Here is a 19560-nt window from a genome sequence, read left to right on the forward strand (position 1 = left end):
GGCTGGCCCATAGGGTGTCAAGGTCCCTAAAGCAGCCAAGGTCCCTCAATTGCAAGTCATTCTGAAAAATCAGTACCCTAACTCACCCATTTTCTCTCTACAAAACCTCTGCTAGGGTTTGGAGATCTATCCAAGTTCAAGTGAGCTCAACCTCCGTCTCCCGTTCATATAAGTTAGTTCTCGAACCCAGCCTTTCTAAGTTATTTTCGTGGTTTATGTCGGGACTCACTGTGTGAATCCAATCTTCTTTATTGTGCCACTGTTTCAGTTCATATATTTGTCCTTGGAGCTACTGGTTTCGCTGGCTTAAGAGTCGAAGTCCAATATTAGCCCTTTTCCAAGTAAGGGAAGCTAGGTTCCTTTTCGGGTTTTTGAAACATGTGGTTTGTTTTCGTTTTTTTTTTTATGCTTAAATGATTGGAAAACGTTAGTTTTGGTATATTTCTGAGTTAGGGGTTCAAATATTAAATATTAATGTTTAACCATGGGCAGGTTGCTGATACTCAGGAGAAAACGCAGAGGCAACAGAAGCAAAGGCACGACCGAGACGGAACCGCCGATCATAAGTTCCAGGTGGGAGATCTATTGTGGTTAAAGTTGCCTAAGGAAGGGGGTACCAACCGCAAGCTTAAACCATTGCGGGACCATTCACTCTGCAAGAGAAGGAAGTTTGTATAATAATGAGAAGCTTGTAGAAATATTTTTAAACAAAAATTAACAATAATGACTAAATTGAATCATTTTTAAGAAAATAATGACCAAATTGAGACAACAAAAAATTTGATGACCAAACTGATATTACTTGACAAATATAAGGAACAAAAGAGTAATTTAACCTAGTTTTAATTTAATTTTAATAAAAAAAATGAATTGAGATATAAAGATAATTAATGATAAACTAACTAATTTTATTAAGGTATAAATACTTATTTAGTCCCCTAATTTTTTGGTTTAATTCAATTTGATCCCTTTATTACTGGTTGGTTCAATTTAGTCAAAAGGGTTCAATTTGATCCACTCTGTTAAGTTGGAGTTAATATTGTGTCCGTACTTGTCAAGCCGTGAAATGTTTTAATTTTTTTTCTAAAAATTTATAATTTTTCACGTGTCAAGATATTGTCGTGTCAGGTGGCAATTTATTGTCATAACATATAGTAGTGGTAATAGTTGTTTTTAATTTAATTTTTTATTTAAATTTTTTGTTCAATTTAGTACCATATTTTTTAAAACGATTTAATTTTGTCCTCTCAAATTTGAGACCAAATTAGTAAATAAACTTAATTATAATTTATATATACATGTTAAAATAATTTTTTTTAATTTATACATCAAATCACTACACCTAAACACTCAAATTATTTTATTTTTTACATTTTTACCTTTGTAGTTTTTTACACTTGAAATTTTTTAACTTGTAAAAAATAAAATAATTTGAATATTTAGGTGTAGTGATTTGATGTATAAATTCAAAAAAATTATTTTAACATGTATATATAAGTTATAATTAAACTTATTTACTAATTTGGTCTCAAATTGGAAAGGAAAAAATTGGATTGTTTTAAAGAATATGGATACTAAATTAAACCCAAAATTTAAATAGAAGACAAAATTAAAAACAAGTATCATTGTCACATATCACAATGATAAACTTCAAAAGATTTTATGTGATGACAAATGATATATAGGTTTTGAAGTGTCATGCTCGAATGTTAAAGTTCATGTTTAATATGAGTTTACTGGGATAATTTATCTTAATTAATTTGTATTGTTTAAATATTAAGATATTAATTAATTAATTAATATATGACAATTATTATGTTAATATATGTGTGTTTTTGTTGTGAATTTCATCACACTATTTTGCTATTATATATGTTAAAGATATTTTCTTTACAAGGGCGTTAAACAAATGACTTGGAACATATGAATTGATTCACATCTAAAGTTCACCATTTGTTTCTTGTATCAATAAAGCAATCTCTATATAAATAGATGGTGAAACCAAATTTTGAAGTCAACGTAAAAGTTTGCTAATAATCCACTTAATATTTTTAAATAAGATAACAAATAAGATTGTAGATTAGTAAACCTTCAAATATTACACTTATATTACACTAAAAGAAAATGTTCATTTATAGATAAATATTTACTCATGGTGTGAAAACTTTGATGACCATATGAACCCAAACTAAACTATTTATTATTGAAGCATTTGATCATTATTTTTCGAAATTTTTATTTATAATACAATAATAACGGAAACTATTTTACATTATTTAAAAGTCATCATATACAGTAAAATTGATAATGGTTTGTGTTAATTACTCTATAGAGAATTGATTCCTCATGTGTAACACACAAAAATAAATATCGCATCTCTCAATTTTGAAATATGAATTTCAAATGTATTATGTGAATGGATCTTCCGGAAAAAAATATACATAATCATGTCTTCCATATCCTGGAGTTCATTGTTTGAATTGATGATCGCCTAAAACATTAGAACAAACAAAATACACAGTTAATTGTTTTCATGATTAAGAAGTGAATTATTAAAGACAAAAAGTTTCCAAAATATATAGGATGCGATCGGTAAAGTAATAGTTTAATTTCTTTTTTCTTTGCAAATTGTAATATGACAATTTATAAGTAAAAATATATAAAACCTTATGTTTAGAAAAAAAATCTCAATTTTTTTTTTAAATCCATTCAAAACCATATATATCGTTTTGAATAGATTTTTTTCTTCTCAAAAACTGATTTTTTGGAGCAGATTTTGTTTTTCAATTTATTAGTTTCTTAAGTATAAAAGATTTTATTTTGGTTTTTAAAATATTTCATTAATATTTGAAAGTTGAACATTATTCACCTCAAATTTTGGACAACTTAACTTAAATGTCAAATAATTTAAATTAAAATTTAACATATTGTTAGAGTCTTTACCTTATATATATATATATATATATATATATATATATATATATATATATATATATATATATATATATATATATGAAGAAAAATGTTAGAAAGTCTTAATTAACTATTTTGGACAAAAGTCAAGCGAAAGCATTTTGAACTAAATTTCAAAATACTTTTATGTTGATAGACAGATTGTTTGACTAGTTATACACATTTGCTAAATTATTATAAATGGTAAACGTTAGTTATTATTTGAAAACGTAACAATAATAATACTTGTTAAATATTTAAAAAATAGTATCATGATTGTCATTTATATATAAAACTTTTCTTCATTATATATTTTTTTTCACGGCGAAAATAAAATGTATAACGATATATCAATTATATATAAAAATATTCTTCTTCATATTTCTTTTGCAATTTAATAGAAATTGAATATATATTCAAACTTAACAGTATTGTCATTCTTGTTGAATTTTCTACCATTATTTATCAATAACACAAATATTTGCCATAATTTAACTTGTAATCTTTAAGAGCTTTTCACTACCAAAAATTAATATATATTCATATATAAAGAAGTTACTTTAATTTAATTAAAAAATTATAAAAAAAAGTTAGTTTCAAACAAAATATTTTAATTAAAAATACATAATATCGTATAAAAATTAATATTATTACTTGGCCTTGACTTAAATATTATTAGTTCAAATTAGAGGCAGTGGCTGTTTCTAGCTAAATTTCAAAATTCCATTACATTTAATTAAAACAAAAAAAATTATAAACTTGATTTCTAATGTTAAAAGACACTCTCCATACATTTGAGAATTAATCTTATTTTTGGACATTATTATCATTGTCATGTTACTATCCTCACAAACAATAATATTATCAAGACACAAATTGTCACTATTATTATTATCATTATTTTTGTAAATGTATCCTTAAACTAACTTATAGGTAGCAAACTTTCTAAATAAGTATATATTTTGAAATTAAAATTAAAGATAAACTAAAATATGATTCTTTTTTAATTTTATTTGAAATTTAAAACTAAAAATACAAGGAAGGATACATTCGGTTTAACATAAACACTTTAAAAGACTAAAATATAACCTTTTAAAATTTAAGCGTCAAAACTGAAATAAAAAATACAAATAAGAAAATAAATCAATTCTAACCAAAAACATATCACATAATTTTGCGTTCAAGCATATATTAGTTGAATCACTCTCCTTTTTTTTCTCTCTTAAAAATGCATGCAATTTTTATACATTTTACACTATTTCAACTTATCTTAAGTAGGTAAAAGAAAATATAATTTAGTTAGACTGACTCTATGGTAAAAAACAAATCATGATACAAGTGAAGCAACAAATAGTTATTACATTTTCTCATGTTATTACTTTAATTTTGACACCAACAATTTTTTACACACATTTTACATCCATTATTTTATCCTTCAATTTCTTTCTTTCTTTATAAATACAAAACTTAATTTTTTTTAATGATCAAAATATACTTAAAAATAAGTTGTCAATCGGTGCGGGCAAAAACAAACTATTTTTTTTTTAATTAATTGAGAAGAAGAAGGTAGTTCACAGTTAAAAAGGTTTAAAATCAGCAGTTTAAAAGGTGAAAACTATTAGGTAAATTTTCTATTAAAGTAAATGAAAAATATATAAGTAAAGAAAAATAAATTCACATAGTTACCTTTCAAGAGCAAGAGTTTATTCTAAATTATTTTATTTAGAAATTTATGCTCAGAATTAAGAATAAAAAATAGGTAAAAATAAATAAAAAGTCAAACTAAACAATACCTGTAATGTAGTATGGTTGAGAGTGATGCTGAAAGGGTATGACAACTTCAGGCCTGAGATTCTGAAACTCTTGCAAATAATTTGAACAATAAGTGTTGTAAATATCAGAATCAACAATAGCATTCTTTTTCCCATGCAGATAATCTTCTTCTGCTTTCTCTTCTCCTTTGCAAGCAATGAAATCTTGCACAGACTTGAATCCTAGAGAGGGAAACTGCAACATCTGGTGTTGGCTTCTGAATCTCTTGAGTTCATCCAACACTTTCTTGTACTCATTGTAAACCTTTGTGTACTCTCCATAAGGGCCATGAATAGGGTCTCTTTGTCTGCAACATGCTTCCCATGTCAATGAATCCACCACTCTTCTTCTATCCTCCTCTCTTGCATTCTTTACCAACTTCGTTATGTTGCTCACACCAAAAACCTTGTGCACTGCGTGAAACTCACGGCTTCTGTTTGATGGAAAGTAAGGTGCCAATATGCAGTTTTCACTGCATTTCTTCCTTTGATGCTTGCATGCCGCACATGCAGGATGCATTCCGCTGCTATTTCTTTGCATCTGTCAAACATGTTTCAAAATTTCATCATTATATAAGGAATCATACACAGATAAGAGTAGAAGAAAATGTTTGATACTGTCATCTGATAAATTTTATGCTATGTTCTGAGTTGTTTATTGTTATGCTATGTTCTAATGATATAAAAGAATCAAAACAAAAGAAGAATGAGAGGAAGAGTATATATGATAATGGTGGCATGCATGACATGCAGTAAAGTTTTTGTATCTGTTCTTGTTTAGAAGAAAAACAGTGAGACAAAACAGAAAATGTAGTAAAATTTAAGATACAAACCTGGACCAAAAATGTTTAATGTCTTGAATTAAGGGAATGAAACATCAATATGGGTAGAAATAAGATATATATAAATATTAGGAAGAAAAACTGTTTGGTTTAGGAAGAGCACGAAAAGATGGTTCAGGTTCACGTCTCTTGGAGGGAAAATTATTTATATAGGAAGAAGTCTAAGTAAACTCTAGATGAAGGGATAAAGGCAAGTGTTTAGGAGATATTCACGCATTAATTATCTTATTAAAGAGATTAAAAAAAAACTATAATTCTAATTATTTGTATTATTATTATTGGTTTGTCACCTTCCCCTCTTGCTGTTTTTTAATGTAGAACAAAAACCAGTAAGCTATTTCTTAGTTTAAAACTTTTACAAAAATTTGTTTTTTTTATTATTTAATTTGAGTATGGTTTTTAAGGGTTTAATTAGAATGTTGTGATGGTGTATAAAAAGTGGTGATCATTGAATCATACATGATTATAGTCTGTGTTGTTGACTGATTAAGCTTGTAGAGTTGCTCATGCAACTTTTGCTATGAGTCATTAAATAATCATTCGGCATCTTCATGTTCTTGACATGAGGCAAATCGGTAAGTTTAACATTTTTTTATTGTGTTTTATTTCTATATATATATTATGATTTCTTAGAACACATTTGAACTAAAAGAGTTATTTATAGAATATTTATCTCTTTACTATCTTGAAAAAATATTTTTTTTAATTATGAGAGTAGATTTAACTTAATGGTGCGTCAAACTTTCTTTCTTAATTTTTGTTTTCAAAAATTATATTTAACAATTTACAAAATAACAAAATAAATCATATTTATATTCCATTTACTTGAATTAATTTTTAATAATAGAATTTGAATGATGTCTTCCTAGTTTTGTTTTGAGGGACATAATTAACTTTAGCATTTTACATTTATAGTCTTAAAATATTTAGTTAAATGATTTTAGTTTAGTTTTATGAAAATTAATTAAATTTGATAGAGTAGTAGTTATCTAAATGTAATGTGTTTAGTTATTTAAGTTTTTCAAAATCATGGGTAAAATCTCTCTGTTTACATAAACAAATCCATTCATAAACTTTAATATAAATTATATTTTTATCAAATTTTAAGAAGGTCAAATTAAAAAAAAAAAATCTCTAATATGAGTTTATTGAAGGATAAGAAAATAAAAATATATTATTTTAAGAAAAATGTTAAATAATAAATAAAATAAATAACATGATCGTATGTCAAACAAATAAAGATTAATTTACATTTTATTTTATTTTATTTAAATTTATTTTTGAATTTGAAATTTATTTATTTTTTCTCTTTTTATTTGAATTTTCATATAACATTTAGAAATTTGAAACACATCTCATTTCTTATTGATGTATGAATACAAATATGAAATAATTCTAAAATAAAATTTCTTGTTTTAGGGAAAAAAAACCTGCATGTCGATTAATCTAAAAGAAAAATATTTGTTGGAACTTTTTCCATAAATGCACAAACAAATAGTTTGTGTAAAACAAATAGGTGTGCGCAAATGTTCGTAACTATGGCAGCTTCCACAGTAGTATTGCAACTTTTCAGTCCCTAACATGCTCATGCGCCAATGCAATTTCGATCTCTCTGGCAACTTGCAAAACTAAACTTAAATTAAAAATTATTTTTAAAATGTCACAAGAACATGCTAGGTTAAGTGGTAAAAGAAGTGTTATAAAAAATGTGTCAACGAATCATTTACTTAATCTAAAATTAGCTTTATAGCGATTTTGAATGCTTCTTGTCATAAGTTTGACTCTCATAAGTTGAACATCTTTTCATATATCTATATTATGAAATAATCTTCCTTCAAATCTCACACCACACGCATTGCTAAGAGTAATTACAATTACTTACTCCATATTTGTTTTCTTGTATTTTCTTTTATGATTTCAGATTTTAGTAATTGATGATATAAATAGTCAACCCATTTATTTATAAGTTGTAACCATATGTATTGAATTTTAGAATCTTATCTTATTTTTTCTATAAATCAAGAAAAATGATTCACTGTTAGAACTAATCATACACTAAAAAAAAATATTATGTAATTCATAAAATTCGTATGTAAATAGATATTATTAATAGATTACATACAAAAATAAATCTATATTTAAACTAAGTGTTGGTAAACTTATATAAAAAAGAAAATTTGTATATAATTTTACATACGAAATTTTTCATAGATATTAAAATCTGTATGTAAATTACATACGAATTATTCTGTATGTATTTTTTGATGAGTTATATACGAAATATTTCGTATGTAATTTATATAAAAAAAATTTGTAAATAATTGACCAAAATATATATAAATATATGTATATATTTCATACGGAATAATTCGTATGTAAATTATATACGAAAAAAAATATGTATGTAATGTTAAAAACTACATGTTTTTATTTCCAAATTTTTTATATTTCCTGTTAATTGCAATGAAATTTCACTAATAGCAACAAGTAACATTTTACTTCATCCACATCCAAGTTAATTATAAACAACATAAAATTCAAATAAAAGATATTAACATTATCCAAATCCAGAGATAAAATCTCCATCATCTTCAAGTGACTCTGTTTTTCTATTCATCGGACTTTTCTTCACTTCTTTCTTTTCTTTTAATCTTATTTTTTACGTTTCTTTCTTGTTCATCTAATTTATACCTTGAATCGTTTCATTTTTTCTGATTAAATTTGTGAACTAATTAAATTTGTGTTCAATGAAATACATCCTACAACAAAATTTAAAAAACATATTTCTAAGTGGACTCTTTTAAGAACAACCTATCCATTTGCATGTAAAAGTTACAGTGATTTTGTACCTATAACACCTTCTTTCGAAATAGTTTAGTACAGGAAATTAATTGCAACAAGTAAGGAAGCTTGTGGAATATTCAACATGTGAAAATAGTCATATCACTAAGAGTGGACAAAAATTTGAGATCCAATTTATAATAACCTAAATCTGTATTAATTTTAGTCCATTTAAATGGATTTGGATTTATCATAAATCCAAATCCGTATTTGTGGATTCTAAATCCAATCTACTTGAATAAATTTGAATCTACTTAATTAGATTTGAATTGGATTTAGATTCAATCATCTTTTAGATTTTGAAAATTCAAAATCAAAGTGCGTCTAAGTCCATTAAGGTAACTGAGGATCGATTCGAATCAAGTTAATCTAGGTTTAAGGTCGAGCAGAGTCGAGCTAGAGCGAATGTTGAGCCAAGTTAACTTAAGGTGAAAGTTAAGCCAAATTGGTCTAGGTAAAATCGAGTTGTTCCAACTGAAGCTGAAATTGAGTTTGTCTCAAGTTGAAGCTCATGTCGAGTTTGTCTAAGCTGAAAAATCAAGTAGAGTTAGCTTGGTTTGAAGGGTCAAGTTATATTGGCTTGGGTCGAAGGTTGACACGTGTTTGTCTAGATCAAAGATCGAGACAAGTCAGTTTAGACTAAAGATCAAAATGAGTTGGTTAAGGTCGTAGGTTGAGCTGAGTTATCTTAGACCATTACTAACTAAGTCGTCACAGGTCAAAGTTAAAACTAATTTCGTCCAGATCAATGAGCAAGTTGTATCAGCTCAAATCAAATATAAAGTTGAGTCGATCCAAATTGAAGATTTATATTCACAAAATTAATGTAACAAAATTACAAAAAATGAAGTTGAAGATGTATGTTCTTTCGAAAAAGATTACTAATTTTATTTTCATAAAGGAAGGTATAATATATATATATATATATATATATATATATATATATATATATATATATATATATATATATATATATATATATATATGTGTGTGTGTGTATATATATATATATATATACAAATATATAAATATATAAATTTATATAATTATATCTATTATTAAATAAATACATATAATATTTTTTTTACATTCTGGTCGATTTGGCTCGACCTTTGACACTCGACTTTCAGATTTGATAGAAGGTCGCGTTAAGTAAATTCCGGATCATAGTCGAGCCGAGTCAAGATGATTCGACCTAAGTTGAAGGTTTATATGAGTCGACTTTTGGGACTTGTGGACTTTTTTCATTCTGACCAATGAGAAATTTTACAACTTCTGAAATTTCAATTTTCTTTTATTTTTGTGTGGATTTCAAATTCTATTATTTTAGTTATTTTAAATACCTCCTTAAAACTTCTTAATTTCAATTTTCCTTTAATTTCTTCATCCAAAAAAGTCATTTTACTTCATAAATTTTCAAATTCTTCAAATAAATGAATTACTCTTAAATTGTCTCATCCAAACACAACATAATTATAGACTTTTATATTTATATTTTTCTAGAAAACATGATAATTTACTCATATTTCGATAGTATTGTCACATCTCAAATAAAATAAGGTTAATATATAGTCAGATATAGAGACTAAGTTGGTGTGAGAAGGAAGAGTAAAATTGTTACTTTTGTAAACATAAGATTGGATAATCCATCATTATCCCTTGTTACATTATAATAAATATTTGCTTATGTCTGTATTTTGATCTTGAAAATTTGATGCAGACTTATTGAATTTTAGGAGTCATATTACAATATGAAATATTACAGGTTATATAATTATATTATGAAATATTATGGATGTTGGAAATTTTTAGGGATTGTGAAAATATGAGAGATATAATAATATGATAGATATAAAAGATATGTTACTAGAGGAACTTGTTATTTTATTTTATTCATATACTCTCTATATATAACAAAATGCAACAGAATGTAAAGTATAAGTAATTGGTCTGGATGAAATTGAATTTATCTTCAATTGATTAGAAAGTGTTATAAACCTTGATGTCAACATGAGTGAGTTGAAAGATTGTCCTTATTTATCATTAGTTAAATAAATCAATCTAAGGGTGCATTCTTTACCTTTCGTCACATCTTACAAAATGGTCAATCGACAATCATACGTGAATGAATCAAAAACCAATCGTTAAATGACTTTATGTGATTTTTTTTTAAATAAAATTATAAAATTGTTGATTCGAGAATTTTTTTTTCCAAATACAAATTTAGGTGAGATACAAATTTAAATGAACGTGGAATTAAACAAATCTCTAGTACAATCAATTGGATACTTTTCGAAATCACATATGAAACAAATACTTTAAATGAATGCCCGTAATTATTGTCATCCTATTCGCTGTTTTAAACATATTTTTAAAATAATTCAGAAGCCAATTCACTTTGAATTTAAAGATCGAGTATATTGGCTCCAAATTTAGATACTAAAAGTATGATCAAGTAAAATAAAAATTACCAGTCATTACTTAATTAAATTATAGCCAGCACATATTACAATAATTAATTGATTATATATTTATAATAATATTTAACAGGTACCTCCTTAGCTATACATAATGTTTTTTCAAAATTAAATATAAATATTTCCTTAATGTATAAACATGTATTCTTGAATTTTCTGTGATCCTCTATTTGACCTTATCCTTCAATATCTCCCCTTATTTTAAAAATTATAAGCATATTTTTACAAAATATTTTCATTTCTACTGTAAGGCCCACTTTTATTGAGTGCCCTAATGTTTAAGGGCTGCCACATGATTGGGCCTAAAGAACTGGCCCATAGGATGCCAAGACCCCTAAAGCAGTCAAGGTCCCTCAATTGCAATTCATTTTGAAAAATCAGTGCCCTAACTCACCCATTTTCTCTCCACAAAACCTCTACTAGGGTTTGGAGATCTATCCAAGTTCAAGTGAGCTCAACCTCCGTCTTCCATTCGCGTAAGTTAGTTCTCGAACCTAGCCCTTTCTAAGTTGTTTCGTGGTTTATGTCGGGACTCACTATGTGAATCCAATCTCCTTTGTCGTGCCACTGTTTCAGTTCATAGATCTGCCCTTGGAGCTACTGGTTTCGCTGGCTTAAGAGTCGAAGTCCAATATTAGTCCTTTTCCAAGTAAGGGAAGCTAGGGTTCAATGTTTATTTCGATTTCTATGGTGTTTTGGTTCTATTTTTGGGTTTGAGATGATTGATTATTGTTATTGTTGCTTGAACATGTTTAAGAATACTGATTTGGTTGAGATGACTATCTGTGCACGCGAGAACAGTGGAGAACCCTGATAATCTCGCCCAAGCGAGAGTATCAAAGGCTATTCCCTAGAACATGCACAAACTATCGCTCAGGCGACACGCCTCTATTTTGAGCGAGAGTCCATCTCGCTCAGGCGAGGAGGGCTCGCCTAAGCGAGAGGACGCGAAGGCTATTGTTCCCTCTTTTCGAGCCCTCGCCTAGGCAAAGGGAGCTCGCCTGAGCGAGGGAAACCTCTCGCTTGAGCGAGACTCTTCAGCCTGAGCGAGGACTGGGCTAGAATGTGCGTTTGTTTGGTTTCTTCCCTGATCTTGAGTGTTTTACATATGTTTGAATGAATACTTATGTGGTAACATGATGTGGGTGAATATACATGATTAAGGGAGATTTATATGTGGTGAATTGTGAGTTTAGCATGATCTTTATATGGATTATACATGAGAGGTTGGATATATATATGTGGTCACGCATTTGGCATGAGCAATGTTGCACATTGATGGTTGGTAATCAAGAGGCATGATATTAGTATGAGAGGAAGCCCTTTACTCATGGTTTGGGAATAACGAGTTGGTATTGATTCAACATGTGATATGAATGAGAATTGGTTACGGATGTTGGCATGAAGTTTCTATGCATGATATATATATATATATATATATATATATATATATATATATTACTTGGCTATTTATATATGTTTGGTATGTGCTCAGTACGTAATTCCTTTAAATCTCTAGGTGAGATTTCAAGGTCGTGCTTCAGTGGTCGGGACGTAATTCTATGACCCTTGTTAGTGGGTGTTCATGGTGGTGCCCCATCTATATAATTTGGTAAGGATTCAAGGTAAGGTTGCATCCTGACACTCTAAGAAGTCAGTTAGTCTCACTTAGAGTGAACTGACTCTTGTGGTGAGAGTAGTAGGAGGCCTGAAACTCATTAAGGGCTAACCTTGTGTGTGGGAGATTGAAACATTGTAATACTTGTAACACATAGCTCGGGGGTGAGCAGCTCGGGGTGAGTAGGGTAATCCACAACAAGTGCAAGCAACCGCTGAATCCGACTAGATTATATGTATCTGAATGAGTCGTGTCGAGTCGTAGTGTATTGTTTGGAAGGTCATAACATGATTGGATGATGTATGTACAATTGAATGCGAAAGTGTATTTGATTGCATGATAATACTATCTTTGGCTCTAGCTTACCCTTCTGTTATTTGTTGTGTGTTCTGCTGTGTGGTTCTCTCTTTTGCGATGATCATCAACTTGTTGATGTGAGCAGATGCGAGGAACACCTGTGGTCAACATGGAGGTGATGGTTCCGCTACTTAATCGACTAGACGTGGGCTATACTTTTATGTCTTTTGCTAGAGCTATGGCCCATGTATTATTTTGATTTGTGCTGTGTTTCTGGTTACATTAGACCTTGTACTTTGTCTTGATTTGGCATCGTGGTGTGCCCCAGGATTTCCTTTTATAACTCTTGGATATCTTTAAGGAGTGAGTCTTTACTCCGTATCTCTGCTCGTATTATTATATTGTGTGACGTGTCATTTAATTATGTTTATTAATTAAATGGAGTATTACATCTACAACTTTTGAATTATCTATAACTATACGCTGAGAAAATTTCCTCTTAATCCACAATTACTTATTTTTACTTTATCCTTTATAATATAATTATTTATTTATTTTTTAAAGTTTAAACGTCATTTTTATATATTTTTTATAAAACTGTTGTAATAGTTTTTTTCATTCATTAAACAAATATTTTCTTCTTCTTTTCTCTATTTATTTTATTCTGTTTTTAATAAATATAAATTTATTTTTTGTATATTATGATATTATAATATCATCACTTGCTAATATAGTACCGACATGGTAATGTTATATTTATGCTAGTAATATCTAATAATAATTTTTTTTTTAATTTTAAGAAATGTAAAGAGAAAAAAACAATGCTCGTTTGGCCAAAGTATCTCTCCCTACCATTATATAAAAGAAATTTAACGGGTGTATATTTATTATTCAATTTTATCCTTCAATAAATAATTATTCTTTTAAATTTAATTTTTTTTGAAATTGTTTTTTTTTCAAATTAAAATAATTTTATATAATAAAATATTATCTCTAAAAAAAATAAAAATTATCTACAATAAAATTATAAAAGAATTATATATTTATTTTTATAATTATAATTTTATTATTTTTTGTTACCATAGAAAAAACACATATTTTTACTAAGATTACTAGACAACTCTTAAATAATGATAAATTTTAATGATAAAAAATATGTTTAAAAATTAATATAGAGATCAATTCATAATATAAATTATTTTAATTACAAATTTAGAGACTAATTATAATTTTTTAAAACTATTTTAACTATCAATACCTTTTATAAATTGGTATCTAAATTTGTTACTATAATAATTAATTAATTTTGTCATTTAAATGGATCATTATTCGAGGATTTTCGTAGAGTAATATAAATTATAGCAATATCAACATATAATAATGTCTATATATTACCAACGGATATACAAAGTTATCATTCGCCAATCGTCTTCGAAACGAAGAGCAAAGTTAATAGGCCTTCAATTCAATGACATTAACCACCCAACAAAATCTTATTCTTTCAGTGTCTAAATTTTAATTAATTTTTTGAAAATTTATCGACTTAATTTGAACAATTAATAATTAACAGAGGATTGAAAGTGGTGAGTTTTTTAAGGGTTCTTGGTAAAGATTCTAAAGTGAGTTAAGGTGACAGCAATATTTGCAGCATGAGGTTTTGTTGATGTTGGGCTTGCGTAATTAACGGTAGTGGTGACCCTTTTGATTATCATTTATGGCAGCAAAGTTCACTAAATATTCATTATTCACCTTCATCTCACTTCTGCTACACTTAACTTAACTCTACCACACTTCCATCACCAAACGCACCAATCATCTAATGCTTTTGGCCTTCCCCTTAAAGAAAAAGAAACCCAAAGCCAATAATGGTAAAGATAAAAAGGACACACTAAAGTTGGTGCCAAGACCCTTCTCTTATTAAATGCTATGCTACTTCCCCCTCCCTTACTATTCAAATTTCAAACTCAAACAAACAAACAAACAAGAGCTTGCAGGGATGAGGAAGTGGTAGATCAAGCATTGCTCAAACATGAGCACAGCCAGGTTCATTAAGTGTGTCACAGTTGGTGATGGTGCTGTTGGAAAGACCTGCATGCTCATCTCTTACACCAGCAACACATTCCCCACTGTATGACTCATAATTTTTAACTTCCAACTTTTTTTTGTGTTTTAGCTTTCACAACTATCACATTAACTTGTTCCTCTTGTTGCAAAAATAAACAAGGATTATGTTCCTACAGTTTTCGACAATTTCAGTGCAAATGTTGTGGTTGATGGCAGCACAGTTAACCTGGGATTGTGGGACACTGCTGGTAAGTATTACATGTGATGTTTCGTAAAATTTGTGGTTGCTATGATATATGGTACCTTCAGCCATTTACCAAAGTGATTATCAGTGGAAACTATTAGACTTTTGTTGGAAGATCTCACATCGATTAAAAATAAGACGAGTTTACAGTATATAAATATATAAGTATGTATAAATCTCATTTTACAAACTGGTTTTATAGGATTCAGTCAAGTTTAAAATTCACTTATAAAGACATTTTGCAACTAAAATGTATATTTGGGAAATCATACTGCTTAGTTATTCTTCATGTAGAATATGAATAAGAGGTACTGTCCTGGTGTGTTTTTGGTTCATGAATTCAGACAGGATGATTACTGCAAACTCCATTTTACAAACTGGTTTCATAGAATTGAGTTAGACTTAAAATTCACTTCTTCGTATTTTTAACAACTAAATTGTTTGTTTGGGAAATCATACTGAGTAATACTTTGCTGGTGTGTTTTGGTTCATGAATTCAGGACAGGAAGATTACAACAGGCTTAGGCCATTGAGTTACAGAGGAGCAGATGTGTTCCTGCTGGCCTTTTCCCTCATCAGCAAAGCCAGCTATGAGAATATATCTAAAAAGGTTCTTCTAATCACCAATCTCTTTTACAAGGCACAAAGAATGTGTTGTTTGGTAGAAATTTCAGCCCACAGAAACTGACATTAGGCCAATTTTATACAGTGGATTCCTGAACTGAGACACTATGCTCCAACTGTGCCAATTGTACTTGTGGGAACCAAACTTGGTATCCTCTTAAACTTTTCTTAAATGACTTTGCCTCACATAAGCAAGTACTTTAACTGCATTGTCATTTCACATTGCTTGAACACAGATTTGAGGGAAGACAAACAGTATTTTATTGATCACCCTGGTGCCACAGCTATAACTACTGCCCAGGCAAATCATTTCTAACTCACATATTTTCTTGTTGGAACCATTGATGATATATAGAATGTTTTTGGTTCCATTTTGGAATACACCTAAATACCATAAAATGTTGTGCAGGGAGAAGAACTGAAGAAGGCAATTGGTGCTGCTGTGTACATAGAATGCAGCTCCAAGACTCAGCAGGTTTAATTTCTTTTTGTTAAGTTGCATGTAGCCAAACTTACATTGACTTCTATTGTTTTGCCTGCTAAAGAAATTATCATAGAAAAATGTGTGCAAATTACCTCAAGATTACCTTTTGAGAATAACAATTACATATTTAAAGTTAGAAGCATGAATTTGTAAGAGCATTAGACTTTACATGTTTGTGTATAACAACATGAAGTCATGGCCTAATTTATGATTTTGCTGCAACATTTCAGAATGTAAAGTCTGTGTTCGATGCTGCAATAAAGGTTGTTTTGCAGCCACCAAAGTCCAAGAAAAGGGGAAAGAAGAAGAACACGCCTTGTGTTTTCCTCTGAGTCAAGTTGTTGAATTGCAGTTGCAGTGATAGTGTTCAAGTTAAATTCTCACCCTGTAACATTCAGATCCTTCTTCCATTTTCCCCTTTTGTTTGATTTGATAAATAGCACTGCAAACTCTATACTATATTGTTCTACAGTATGTGTACCTGTAAAAGTATATTCAACTCAAGACTATGATACGAAAATTATAATTAGTCAGCATTTTGATGCTAAACTTTTAGTTCCAAACCTCCCTATTAAGTTGTGTTAGGAAGTTCTAATAATACTATTATGAATCATAGAGCATAATTCACCTACATTTCAATGATAAGCTCTTAATGCCATAAATGATAACCAAATCTAGTGGCCAGTGATTGGAACTTATGAGTGATTAAATACAGCAGCAAAACCACTGAACAAAACAACTCATGCTGGAATTTTAATTCGGATTCAATAATGCCATAGAATTGTTCTGTTATCATTGCTTTGATTTCTCTATGAAATGTAAAAGTGAATATAAAATGATACAAAGGGTTTGTGTAATTATTTAATACGAAATGATGATGGGTTGGGTTTGAACAGAACAGGTTTATCCCACTTGAATAAAGGAAAGACGCTTTCCTCCTGTACCTCCGTAGTTTTCTTCCTACATTCCGTAATTTCTTTCCCATTTTATCTTTTTTTTTAATACAGAAGTCATTTTTAACTTTTAGACCGTAAAATGCAGAAGTAAAAATTACTTTTGAATTGTACGATCAGTCATTTTTGTCTTAAAATATATATATATTTTTTTTCAAATTACATAATTCAGTAGCCAAAAATATCTTTCGCATTGTGTAATTTGGAAGTCAAATGATCGTCAAACTGTACAATCCGAAAACTATTTTTTGAAAAGAAAAAATTTTGAATTGTATAATCTAAAAGTTAGTTTATGAATTGCACAAATTAAAATAAGAAAATGACTTAGATCATTGTAAAAATAATAATTTAGTATAAAGTATTTTATCCAACATAAAATTACTTGTACCCACAATTCATTTTAAACCAAAAATCAATTCTACAATATGTGCCTCACAAATACCAGAAGGAGGAGAAATGTGAAGAGTTTTAAGAAAACATATTAATTTATTTTAAATAGGCTTAAATAAAAGAGCAAATAACGTAGCGCCTGTAGCTCAGTGGATAGAGCGTCTGTTTCCTAAGCAGAAAGTCGTAGGTTCGACCCCTACCTGGCGCGTTTTGGTTATTTTAATGATTCATAACTTTTAATATCTTGTAATTTTGATTTTTTATATAATTTTACAAAAAAATCCATAGTTTTAATAATCCATTCTATTTTCAGTTCACTATATATGTAGCTCTATTATATTACACTAGTTTTAGACTACTATATGGATAAAGTGCATTAACAAACTCATTGATAGATTCGTCTAATCAGTATATCAACATACTTGTCTAATATGTATTAATAAACTCATCTAATTTGTGTGTGAAAAGACTTGTCTAATATATATTGCTAGAATTGTCCAATAAATATATAAATGACTCGTATAATATAAACTTGTCTAATATTTTTTGCTATACTCATCTAATTAATGTATTCTCATACTTGTCTAATAATTTTTGTTATACTCATCTAATCAACGTATGAAATGACTTCTCTAATGTTTTTTGTTATGCTCGTCTAGTTATTGTATGAACAATCTCATATATATTTTTTGCTATATTCTTCTAATCAGTGTATGAAAATATTTGTCTGATGTATATTTTTAGACTCGTCTAATAAATACATCGACAGACTCGCCTAATATGTATTGTTAGACTTGTTTAATCAACATACGAACACACTCATATAATGAGTATTACTAGAGCCTCTAATTAGTGTATATGCAGACTCATGTAATGTGTATTCAAGACTCATATAATCAGTGAGTGGACAAACTCATCTAATGTGTATTACTAAACTGTCTAACTTGTGTATATACAAACTTGTCTATTGTATAATACTAGATTTGTCTAATCAATGTATATACATACTCATATAGTGTTTGTTGTTAAAGTCATTTAATTAGTGTATGGACATAGTCGTCCAATCAATGTATGTGCAAACTCATTTAATTGTATTGAAAGACTTGTTTAACTAGTGAATGGACAAACTCGTCTAATGTGTATTAATATACTCATATAATTTATGTATGCATAGACACATTTGTGCATATTGACAAACTTGTCTTATCCGTGTATGAACAAACTCATCTAGTGTTTGTTGCAAGTCTTGTTTAATTAGTGTATGGATAGAATCATCTAATGGGTATTCCTAAACCTGTGTAATCAATATGAGGAATGATTCATATAATATTTTTTTTATATACTTGTTTAAGGATTGTATGAACATACTCATCTAATATATATTGTTAAACTTGTATAATCACTGCATCAACAAACTCATTTAATATTTTTTGTTACACTAATCTAATCAGTATATGCTTAGATTCGTCTAATCAATGTATGGAATACCTCATCTAATTTTTTTTTGTTATACTCGTCCAATTAATGTATGGACAAACTTCTTTTGTGTGTATTATTAGCTTTGTCTAATGGTTTTTGTTATACTCATTTAATCAATGAATGTACAAATTCATCTAATGTATATATTATTAGACTCATATAATGTTTTTTTTTCTATATTTGTCTAATGTGTTGATAGACTCGTCTAATCAATATACATATAAAATGTATTTCTAAATTCAAGTAATCAAATATAAATACATTAATATTATATTCTAATAATCCATTATATTTTCAATTCACTTATATATGTAGCTCTATTATATATATATATATATATATATATATATATATATATATATATATATATATATGACGTAATGAAATGGAGAAAAAAAAGTATGATATTTTTCTTTTTTTGACAAAATTAGGATAAGAGTTATATGGTCGTGGCACAAAGAATAATTTAAGACAGAATAACGTT

The 19560-nt window shown here is 28.3% G+C and overlaps 2 protein-coding genes and 1 non-coding gene across 3 annotated transcripts; 2 read left to right on the forward strand and 1 right to left on the reverse strand.

Annotated features, from left to right (window-relative positions):
- Window positions 1-4734: 4734 nt before the first annotated feature.
- LOC114170315 (LOB domain-containing protein 23-like) lies at window positions 4735-5283 on the reverse strand. The gene has a single exon (XM_028055798.1). The coding sequence runs from the start codon at window positions 5281-5283 to the stop codon at window positions 4735-4737; it is 549 nt and encodes a 182-aa protein (XP_027911599.1).
- Window positions 5284-14714: 9431 nt separating this feature from the next.
- LOC114169936 (rac-like GTP-binding protein RAC2) lies at window positions 14715-16819 on the forward strand. Its single transcript, XM_028055339.1, has 7 exons — window positions 14715-14966; window positions 15063-15150; window positions 15647-15756; window positions 15856-15919; window positions 16007-16071; window positions 16180-16245; window positions 16485-16819. Exons 1-7 carry the CDS (start codon window positions 14868-14870, stop codon window positions 16584-16586), a joined length of 594 nt encoding a protein of 197 aa, XP_027911140.1. The 5' UTR covers window positions 14715-14867; the 3' UTR covers window positions 16587-16819.
- A 913-nt stretch (window positions 16820-17732) lies between these two features.
- TRNAR-CCU lies at window positions 17733-17805 on the forward strand. Its single transcript has one exon. It is a non-coding gene; the product is annotated as a tRNA-Arg (tRNA).
- The last annotated feature ends 1755 nt before the right edge of the window (window positions 17806-19560 follow it).

Source organism: Vigna unguiculata, chromosome 11 (assembly GCF_004118075.2).
Source record: "Vigna unguiculata cultivar IT97K-499-35 chromosome 11, ASM411807v1, whole genome shotgun sequence".
NCBI classification, from domain to species: domain Eukaryota; kingdom Viridiplantae; phylum Streptophyta; class Magnoliopsida; order Fabales; family Fabaceae; genus Vigna; species Vigna unguiculata.